The 11331-nt window shown below is 42.5% G+C and overlaps 1 protein-coding gene and 1 long non-coding RNA gene across 2 annotated transcripts; both read right to left on the bottom strand.

Annotated features, from left to right (window-relative positions):
* Positions 1 to 5840: 5840 nt before the first annotated feature.
* LOC135495948 (uncharacterized) lies at positions 5841 to 7955 on the bottom strand. The gene is made up of 4 exons (XM_064784992.1): positions 7859 to 7955; positions 7142 to 7171; positions 6632 to 6821; positions 5841 to 6018 (listed from the first exon to the last, which is right to left on the bottom strand). The coding sequence occupies exons 1-4, from the start codon at positions 7881 to 7883 to the stop codon at positions 5874 to 5876; spliced, it is 390 nt and encodes a 129-aa protein (XP_064641062.1). The 5' UTR covers positions 7884 to 7955; the 3' UTR covers positions 5841 to 5873.
* Positions 7956 to 9224: 1269 nt separating this feature from the next.
* LOC135496054 (uncharacterized) lies at positions 9225 to 10520 on the bottom strand. Its single transcript, XR_010448621.1, has 3 exons — positions 10430 to 10520; positions 9712 to 9741; positions 9225 to 9369 (listed from the first exon to the last, which is right to left on the bottom strand). It is a non-coding gene; the product is annotated as an uncharacterized LOC135496054 (long non-coding RNA).
* Positions 10521 to 11331: the final 811 nt, after the last annotated feature.

The raw sequence follows: 11331 nt of genomic DNA, 5'->3' as shown, positions 1-11331 counted from the left end.
TTGGGTATTATGGCCATTGGGTATCGGCGAGAGTCTACAAGTTGAGATGGGAAATGCACCGTCACTGATAAGGGTTTTATATAGTAACTAGCATTGTACCCGTGGCGCAGGCAGGTTCAAATGGGCTATACCTTGAATAGATTGAATTGCAATGAAAATATAATGCAATATCAAAGGAGCAATATCGAAGAGACAAATTAAACCAACCATTTGTCCACAGACTCGGACCCTGTGGCGTGCTGTATGCGTGCATATAAAAGTAAATCAATTGGTCCGAATGAGATGATGAGGCAATGTGAATATACCTCGTTCCTTAGTCAGCAATATGCCCCTTTTTATACGGAGATGAAGGAGAACCCAGATAGGCCTTCACATGTCGGCCTCCAAATGGCTCGGACCAATTGCACTATCACTACTAAAACTTTAAAATGCGTGCTCCTCCTACATGTAGCATGATCTCGGGCAAGGCACTACTTAGTCGACAGGCAAGCTAGAAGTTCAGCACCGTGAGCAGCTCCTCGATAAGGCCATGCCAAGTTCAGAGTGCCTCTTCAGATACATCAAGTTTTGAAAGCTGTGGTGAGCACATAAACATACCATTGTAACCTTAATTTGAAAATCCCTTCATAATCAGGGGCTAGCTCTGGCTAATACAGTACCAATATACGACAGACCATCAATTTGACCCCAGCTCCTTACTGCGGGAAAACCCAAGTCCAGCAACCAAAAGTATCAAAATACATTTTTGTTTACATTTGAACTGCACACATGCGTTTGTTTACAATTTCTTTCCCGCGAAATCTCGAAGATCAGGTGACCTACAATCGTGGATTGAAAATAACATTAACCTTGGTTCAGCAGGTCAACACGTGTACAGGCTGTTCCAATCATCCTCCTACAGCCAACCGTTCAACAGGTAGTGTTAGTCACCGCACAGGGAGTGCAGGTGATTCATTAATCCCCTGCATAACTGAACAGCAATGGCTTGGCTTCCGTGAGTGATAAGGAGAATTGACCGTGTCCGATTAAAAATCCCTCATTACTGCTCCGCTGAAGTAAATTTCCGAAAATAAACATGACGTTGCATCAGGATAACATATCACCTGCAAACGTGCAAAATTTCGAGACGAAACACGACCCCCAAATGGCACTTTAGCGAGCCGCCTTATAGTATTATGATATAGACTAGCATTGTACCCGTGGCGCAGGCAGGTTCAAATGGGCTATACCTTGAATAGATTGAATTGCAATGAAAATATAATGCAATATCAAAGGAGCAATATCGAATAGACAAATTAAACCAACCATTTGTCCACAGACTCGGACCCTGTGGCGTGCTGTATGCGTGCATATAAAAGTAAATCAATTGGTCCGAATGAGATGATGAGGCAATGTGAATATACCTCGTTCCTTAGTCAGCAATATGCCCCTTTTTATACGGAGATGAAGGAGAACCCAGATAGGCCTTCACATGTCGGCCTCCAAATGGCTCGGACCAATTGCACTATCACTACTAAAACTTTAAAATGCGTGCTCCTCCTACATGTAGCATGATCTCGGGCAAGGCACTTAGTCGACAGGCAAGCTAGAAGTTCAACACCGTGAGCAGCTCCTTGATAAGGCCATGCCAAGTTCAGAGTGCCTCTTCAGATACATCAAGTTTTGAAAGCTGTGGTGAGCACATTAACATACCATTGTAACCTTTAATTTGAAAATCCCTTCATAATCAAGGGCTAGCTCTGGCTAATACAGTACCAATATACGATAGACCATCAATTTGACCCCAGCTCCTTACTGCGGGAAAACCCAAGTCCAGCAACCAAAAGTATCAAAATACATTTTTGTTTACATTTGAACTGCACACATGCGTTTGTTTACAATTTCTTTCCCGCGAAATCTCGAAGATCAGGTGACCTACAATCGTGGATTGAAAATAACATTAACCTTGGTTCAGCAGGTCAACACGTGTACAGGCTGTTCCAATCATCCCCCTACAGCCAGCCGTTCAACAGGTAGTGTTAGTCACCCCACAGGGAGTGCAGGTGATTCATTAATCCCCTGCATAACTGAACAGCAATGGCTTGGCTTCCGTGAGTGATAAGGAGAATTGACCGTGTCCGATTAAAAATCCCTCATTACTGCTCCGCTGAAGTAAATTTCCGAAAATAAACATGACGTTGCATCAGGATAACATATCACCTGCAAACGTGCAAAATTTCGAGACGAAACACGACCCCCAAATGGCACTTTAGCGAGCCGCCTTATAGTATTATGATATAGATGCCAGGATGGACAAAATATGTACAGTGGCCAGCGCTTGCTCTTTGATTTATTCTTTACTGACTGATGTTGTCAGTTTGAATTGCGTTCTGCATCTCTCCATGCGCCTGGCTTTGGTCCGACAGTGGCATTGGGTACGGGAGTGGGTAGGTGATATGCCTAATATGTGAGGGCCTTATTTGGAACAGGACCTGCTGTCACTGGTCTCAATGCATTGTGCAAAATAGCATACTCCAATCAATCTATTGGGGGTTGCATGTAGATAGCAGCAATAAGTCCCTTAATGCAGGTAATTTCGTGTTTAACCTTTAATAAAACTTCAGTAACGTTAGAAATTTAATGTGCTCAATCATCGTGCCCATTTAACTAATGTATATTACATTTCAACTTTGCCCGCTCCATGGGTATATGCTAGTGGTATATAATGGGTGGGAAGGAGAAGGCAAACAGACTGATGAAGGCCAAGGAGGATACCGCGGTGACGTCATATCACGTGATCACGACCCATATTACTGATCGCTATGGCCAATCAGAATCAGTCTACTGACAGCACCAGCGCTGAACACATCTCCACGTCTCACTGTCTGGTGCGCTCCTGTACACAAAAACACCAATAGACATGAAATATTGCAATACCTAGTATGGATTCTTCCGGTGTAAAATAAAATTTACAGAGCAGATTAACTTCCACAAATAAAAAAGACGTTTGGCGTGGCCAAAGTGCGGAAATAATGTCTCCGCTAAAATACACTACGAAATACACTAGGCAATGCACTACGCGATACACGGTAGAGATGCAGTTGAGTTTGTTATTGTTTTGACTAAGAAGCCCGCCCATATCATGATATATTCATGTATTCATGAAGTATGAACTCATTTCTGTCCCATACAACTCTAAGAACAGTCAATTTCTCCTTAAATCATCACTGAAACGGCGATATCCGCAGGAAGATTTCGTTCTAGTGTCCGAAAATGCATGATCTTACATGGGCGCTAACTCGACAAATAGAGGGCCGATCTATGCGAGTTTTAGGTCCTACAGGTCTCGAACTTGTAAAATCTGTAAACATGCCTCCAAATCCCATTATGATAATGAAGAGATTGCCCCATATCTGGGAGACTGTTTTGAAACCATCGCTAATTTTGGAAGATCGGTGCCCGGCTGTTTGGTTCTAAAAACCCTATTTTCCCCCATCAAAACAGCACTTTTCATTATTCAAATGATAACTTATTGTCTGAAGACTTATTTCATAGCAGAAAAGTACTAATAACTCTGATTTGATGCGAAAAATCTAACTTTATATTGATGACTTGATTTTCCCTTGGCCGTGGATCGAGTTTGTTTACAATATGCAGCGCCATCTTGGAAAAGCCGTGACGTCACCGCGGTATCCTCCTTGGATGAAGGCCTATCTTTGTGGGCCAGAATCTTATCTTCATCATACAAGTACCATCTGGGAACGGACATTTGTCCATGTTTGGTGTTACATCATGTATACATTTATGATATTCATTGTAACCAAATCGCACCTGGTTGCCGGTGTAATGTTTTTGAGTTTTTTCTGTTTTTGAGTGTTTCCCCTCATTGTTTGGGAACGCTCAAAAATAGATTGACGAGTTTTTCTGTGTATCCCCCCTATTGAAAGTCATGGTCTCTCTAGCTGCCTATTGTTTGGAAACACTGACACATGGGAAACAACCACAGATGTTACACCGGCACTTGAGATTTCCGTATGTAGTGATGTTTTAAATTTCTAGGCCGTTTGTAATTACTGGTGGTCCAGGCAAATAGAAATGCAGTCATACACAATGCCATAGTTCAGTATGCATACGAATTAGCTGGAACTTTGCATACATGTAGTACCTGCATATATATGTCTACACAACGGCAATGCTGCTATTCGGCCTATCTAAAATTTGCAAGACATGTCCAAAACCACCTCACAACAATTGCGATCATCATCATCATTAGTAATCAGCATTTAGTTTGTTACTACAGAGGTGCATTGAGGCGAATTGGCACATTATCCTCCTGGTCTCCTAAATATATCCCACACTCAAGTTGTCCCCTAAAATCACAGTGAGCCGTTGGACGTACGAATTGATGCAATTTGAAATGTTTAAATTCAATTACAAATATTTAAGCTGTATTGTCATTGTCAGGATGATGCATCCGTGCTTTAGCCATAATCACTATTCCTAATTCAACAATAGGTTGGGCTAAGTTTCAAGAAGGGACTCCATTTACCTCAGCACTGGACAAATTGAGATATCCTTCCCTTCCACATGATAGTTAGGTCTCATTGAGTGGATTTTAAAACGTTCCACTACACCTCAAACTCTGTCCATAATTAGTGTGCTTTTTGGTAAATACATCATAAGATACTTAGGTAAAATTATAGGTCTAAAAATACAGCAGCTGCGGAAGACAGTTATGGCGGCCATCGAGGACTAGAGACACATAAGACGCAGCGCTATCTTCGGTATTGATTACTCCGGCAGATAAAACACACGGACGTGATGCGACAATGAGTTGCCTAGATCTTTATTCAGTCAGTGGGTCATTAATAGTCGCTTCCAGGTCACTGACCCACCAATAATGCGACGAATGCGGTACCTCATCTACGACTAGAGGACCTATCGAAATGACTGGATCGCGTTCTCCAAAGGAGACACGATATTCGATCATTGAAAAATATAACTCCTGTCATGCGCAAGGAGGATGGATTGGACCGGGCATCTGCCCGCAATTTTGAACTTCTTCTCCTCAAGCACCCTGGCAACAGTGGTGTTCAATATACTCCACATCTCTATAATTTGTACATGACGTAGGAGTATCAAATACCTGAATCTCAGGATGACCCTCTAGCTTCTTATTGTTCTAGCGTTCGACGACACCATCAAGTTTTTAGGTCGGTGGATGTCACATTTCGGGCTGTGTGGCCTTCAGTAAGTTTCTTCTCTCTATGCGCGGCGAGGTCGTCCTCCGCTGTGCTTCAAACAGGGCTCAGTCTTGGAAGATAACTTGTGATGTATGGCTGTTTACCGGTCATGTCCGCTTCTCTAACAAATCATTCCAGATAAGACCAACTGACGCACTAGAAAATCAGATTCCTTAAGTCTAACTATAGATCTTCAGTTTCTAAACTTCTTAGTCATGCAAAACATACTGCATGATCTCAGGGTCATTAGCTTGATTTCTTTATATCAGTTGATGAACCAGCTCCTCTCATATCTATGAAAACCATTAAAAGTTGCCGGTGGCCAAAACGGCTTTGAGCTTTACTTCGAGATCATGCGTGTGACACTGTGCCTTCTTGTGTTGGTCTTTGACTTTGCCAGGACACAGGCTATCAGTGATGTCCAAGGAAGTTGATTTTGTTATTAATATTCAATTGTTTTAAGCTTACCTGTGACCAGGGCGAAGGGCTTGCGTTTTTCAAGCTCTCTCGAACTACATGTACTTCCAGCTATTGTACTAAAACCTCGTTAGTCAAGATGGGTTTCCTCTAAGCTTTACCGCTCTTCAGGCGAAAGTGATAATGTAACAACAACAGAAATAGTCAATCATCTTTTATTGCTCAACTGAAGTCTTAAACAGGCACTTCAACATGGGTTGTCTTCACACAGACGAACGGTCTAACGGAATTGCACAGCTCATCTGGGTAGGTAGACTGATCATTCCTTTTGTAATAGGTGCATTCATTGCGGGCCCAAATCTTATCCACACCAGCAGGTCTGAAAGAACAAGAAAAATTATGCCGGTGCATCCAATCCCTAAATGATAAAACTATGATCACAGGAAAGGTTTTTGCATTAATCAAAATCTAGTTATGATCACATCATCAATGCATCAAATGTCACTTGCCGCCGATCTGAAAGGAACAACCTCGGCAGGAGATTCGGGTTTTTTATCAATACTGGCTTCCAGCAGGACCAGGACCAAACAGGATAATTGAAAAATCATTGAATTGTGTAACCAAAGGCCTGCCTGAAATGCAAATGCCGTGACCAAAACTGCCTGGCAACACTGACGAAAATGATTGTTTTAGATCAGCATTCATGTCACAGAACACGTGGCGGTACACGGTGGCAATTGGACGTACTATCCTCTTGGTCATGCAGGTTAATCCAAGGTGCAAGTTGTCCCTTTAAAACATATCATTGCTGTTAGACTGAGCTGGCCACAAGAAACAGCTCAGTCAGTCCTGCCCGGCACGGTCTGTCAAGGAAGAAAAATCTGTTAAGAAGCAGGAACGGTTCATTTTTATTAACTCTCGAATTCAACGGATTTTTGGAAATTTCTGAACTTCGCCGATGATTATATGGCTTTGAAGCCATGTGTACTTACACTTCTTCTTCCCACATGACCTTGGCAGTCCACGGCCAGTATTGATCCATTAGGACAAACTCATCGCCGACTGTAGGGCAGAAATCCTTAGCTGCCTGCCACGTCTTTGCATCGCTCTGGTACCTCATGATATGAGAGATTAGATAGTGGTGCTCCGGATTCGATATGTTGGTGTAGGAGTCCACAGTTTCTTAAAAATGAGACAAGAAAGTTTTATTTTTGCGGGCCAACCTGTAACTTAGGATGGTTGAGGTTTTTTATGAATTTGCCAAACAACCCAAACATTGGGATTAAATCCCACTCGTCTACAAACAGCTTCAATCGTTTACATTTAAATACAATGTCAAATTACCACAATCTAATATCAGATGCACATATCGTCAAATCAGCATTGCTTCCAAATTTAAAACAAAAACTAACGGAGCACTTGAGGACATGCATGAGGAGCGTTGCCTTTATGCCTATAGATCAAAAAATGTCTTCTCATGTAAACAAGATTTTTTCACTTACCAGGGCGACACTGGGCAATAAGGACCAGAACTGAAAAGACAGAATTTCAGTGGTGTACCACATCTGATCACATCTGATCAAAGGCGTGGTTAATGGTAGACGCTTCGCGCGGGCGGGAAGTCCACAAGAGTTTCTGTTTTCATGCGTGGCCCCCGCTGTTCCGAGAGCACTCGGAGAAGATACTGATAGTTTTTCGGGTTGTCCCATCTGCGTTAATAATTTTATCTCTTCCCGTCAATCAATTGCTGAGAAACACTATGATATGGGGAACTTTAGAGAACAGGTTACTCTGGTCGACGTTTAGCTGCCAGAGTAATAGTATTTCAACCAGCTATAAATTCAGACAAAACGTTGTAACCAGTTCACTACACCTTTAGTTTAAAGCATATCGAATCTCGTTCAACTCCCAACACTTCTATTTTGAGTTTAATTATCTTCATTCTCACCCAAGCCTAAAGTTATGCATGGAAATAGCCATATTGTTGAGAAATCATTTTGAACGAAAGTCCCTGAATACTGCCGAAATGTAGCCAGTTCTCTCTTCTGCACTAAGGTGGACAAAATATTGATTTCACTCTTTCGAAGTTATAGATATGCCTATGAACAATGAACCACCATCCTGCCATAACAAGTCCAAAATCCCCACAGACAGGAATTCTCTGAGATTTTACTAGGACTACTTGGCGACCGGAAACCTTGTGTGTGCATTATACTTACCAAGAGAAAGTATTAACATTGCCATGGTCTCCGGATCGAATCTACGAATCTTCGCCTATGTCCTTGAGATAGATAATGCATTTCAATGCTCATCTCGCCTTTTAAAGCTTGGCTTGGCACAATGTTGACTTTTCGGCATCTAGGCCTATGTCAGCTCCATCTGTTTCAAGTCGAAAGCTTCTTGATTACCCGTCTCCGATGTGACGCTTTGTACACTCTGGAGGCAGTGGACCAGCCTCGCCCTGTCTTCCATCGAGGAAAGACCATCAGGATGGCAAAATGGTCTACATAGGAGTCTAGAGCTTAGATGCAAAAGTACATATTGACCAGTGAAATGGGCGGGGCCAGGCACTGGGATGTAAAATTAGATTTAATTTTTTTTTTCGTCATGCACACAGTGATTTTGCCAGAATAATTATTTTGCAGAGGATTTTACAAGGATCCAACTATCATGCTGCCAATTAGTGTATGATTTCAGAGCACGATCTCCCTTGCTACAATTCGGATGCCCATATACTTTTAGGTATTGCGTCATACACGCACTTTGACCCTCAATGTATTGACATTAGTACATCGCGCGTCCAGTATGGGCGGAGGTAACGGAGGCAATACCGCTGGAAGTTCAGTATGCATACATGGTGCTGCTCTCCATATTTTTATATGAAGAATGAACCTTAAAATAACGTGATGTAAATGTTACAGTGTCCAGAAACACTGTTTAATTATATATTTGGACTTGATAGTGCTAGGCCTTTAAACATACATTTTGGAATCAGACAGGTGGTTTAATATTTAATTTGCGATAGCCAATCTGATATCTATCAAGGTTAGCCAATTGTGATTCAGGTAACATGCTTTTAACTTAATGCGTTTGCCCTTTCTGATTGGTCATTTCTTATGGTCTGATTACACGTTTGACTCCCGATATGTAACATATCGACCATGAAGTAGAGATTGCGGCTTTTTCCCTTCGACCGACCTGGGCGATGGACGCAGACACATCTCCCCTGTACTACGTGAGCTTCACTGGTTGCCGGTTGAGCAGAGGGTGAACTATAAAATCTTCGTGCACGTTTTCAAATGTGTGCATGGAATAGCGCCTGGCTACTTGTCAAGCCTGGTCAATATCTATAGGCCAGGAAGAGACCTTCGGTCGGCTGATGACAATAGACTAGTACTTCCAAGGGCCCGGAGCAAATATGGGGAGCGCTGCTTCTCATTCTCCGCAGCTGTTTTGTGGAATGGGCTCCCTTTTGAGGTCCGGCAGGCAAAGAGCCTGGCATCATTTCAAACGATGCTCAAGACCCATCTTTTTTCGATTGTAATTTTGTTATGAATGTTGTAAAAGCGCCTTTGAACGTATTGATCCATTAGGACAAACTCATCGCCGACTGTAGGGCAGAAATCCTTAGCTGCCTGCCACGTCTTTGCATCGCTCTGGTACCTCATGATATGAGAGATTAGATAGTGGTGCTCCGGATTAGATGCGTCGGTGTAGGAGTCCACAGTTTCTTAAAAGTGAGACAAGGAGGTTTTATTTTTGCGGGCCAACCTGTAACTTAGGAAGTTTGAGGGTTTTTATGAATTTTTTAATGTTTTTTATGAATTTGCCAAACAACCCCATCCTTGGGATTAAATCCCACTCGTCTGCAAACAGCTTCAATCGATTACATTTAAATACAATGTCAAATTACCACAATCTAATATCAGATGCACATATCGTCAAATCAACATTGCTTCCAAATTTAAAACAAAAACTAACGGAGCACTTGAGGGCGTGCATGAGGAGCGTTGCCTTTATGCCTATAGATCAAAAAATGTCTTCTTGATGTGAATAAGATTCTTTCACTTACCAGGGCGACACTGGGCAATAAGGACCAGAACTGAAAAGACAGAATTTCAGTGGTGTACTACACCTGATCACATCTGATCAAAGGCCTGGTTTCATGGTAGACGCTTCGCGCAGGCGGGAAGTCCACAAGAGTTTCTGTTTTCATGCGTGGCCCCCGCTGTTCCGAGAGCACTCGAAGAAGATACTGATAGTTTTTCTGGTTGTCCTATCTGTTTTAATAAATTTATCTCTTCCCGTCAATCAATTCCTGAGAAACACTATGATATGGGGAACTTTGGAGAACAGGTTACACCGGTCGACGTTTAGCTGCCAGAGTAATAGTATTTCAACCAGCTATAAATTCAGACAAAACGTTGTAACCAGTTCACTTCACCTTTAGTTTAAAGCATATCGAATCTCGTTCAACTCCCAACACTTCTATTTTGAGTTTAATGATCTTCATTCTCACCCAAGCCTAAAGTTATGCATGGAAATAGCCATATTGTTGAGAAATCATTTTCAACCAAAATCCCTGAATACTGCCGAACTGTAGCCAGTTCTCTCTTCTGCACTAAGGTGGACAAAATATTGATTTCACTCTTTCGAAGTTATAGATATGCCTATGAACAATGAACCACCATCCTGCCATAACAACTCCAAAATCCCCACAGACAGGACTTCTCTGAGATTTTACTGGGACTACTTGGCGAACTGAAACCTTGTGTGTGCATTATACTTACCAACAGAAAGTATCAATATTGCCATGGTCTCCGGATCGAATCTACGAATCTTCGCCTAAGTTCTTGAGATAGATAATGCATTTCAATGCTCATCTCGCCTTTTAAAGCTTGGCTTGGCACAATGTTGACTTTTCGGCATCTAGGCCTATGTCAGCTCCATCTGTTTCAAGTCGAAAGCTTCTTGATTACCCGTCTCTGATGTGACGCTTTGTACACTCTGGAGGCAGTGGACCAGCCTCGCCCTGTCTTCCATCGAGGAAAGACCATCAGGATGACAAAATGGACTGCATAGGAGTCTACGGCTTAGATGCAAAAGTATATATTGACCACTGTAATGGGTGGGGCCAGGCACTGGGATGTAAAATTAGATTTAATATTTTTCGTCACGCACACAGTGATTTTGCCCCAGAGAAAATTGTTTTGCAGAGGATATCACAAGGATCCAACTATCATGCTGCCAATTAGTGGATGATTTCAGAGCACGGATCATACCTGCCTTGCTACAGTTCGGATGCCCGTATACTTTTAGTGATGGCGTCATACACGCACCTTGACCCTCAATGTCAAGGCTTGCCTCAATGGATTGACATTGCTACATCGCGCGTCCAGTATGGGCGGAGGTAACGGAGGCAATATCGCTGGAAGTTCAGTATGCATACATGGTGCTGCTCTCCATATTTATAAAGGCCGGGTCTATTTGGCAAGCCGCTCGCCGAACAGGCATCTTTTTTTGTCCTGTTTGGAGAGGCGCTTGCCAAACAGCACTAAAAAGCCACCCTGTTCGGCCAGCCGGGCTTGCCAAACAGAGGCGTACATAATCACCTAATTCATCAAAAACAATCCGCTTTGAATAGCCTCACGGTCAATATGAAAGTTCAAAATGAGATTACAAAACGTTCGTA

The sequence above is a fragment of the Lineus longissimus genome, chromosome 11, assembly GCF_910592395.1.
Source record: "Lineus longissimus chromosome 11, tnLinLong1.2, whole genome shotgun sequence".
Lineage (NCBI taxonomy): Eukaryota > Metazoa > Nemertea > Pilidiophora > Heteronemertea > Lineidae > Lineus > Lineus longissimus.
The sequence above is the reverse complement of the archived record's forward strand: the minus strand, read 5'-3'. Positions and strand labels throughout refer to the sequence as shown.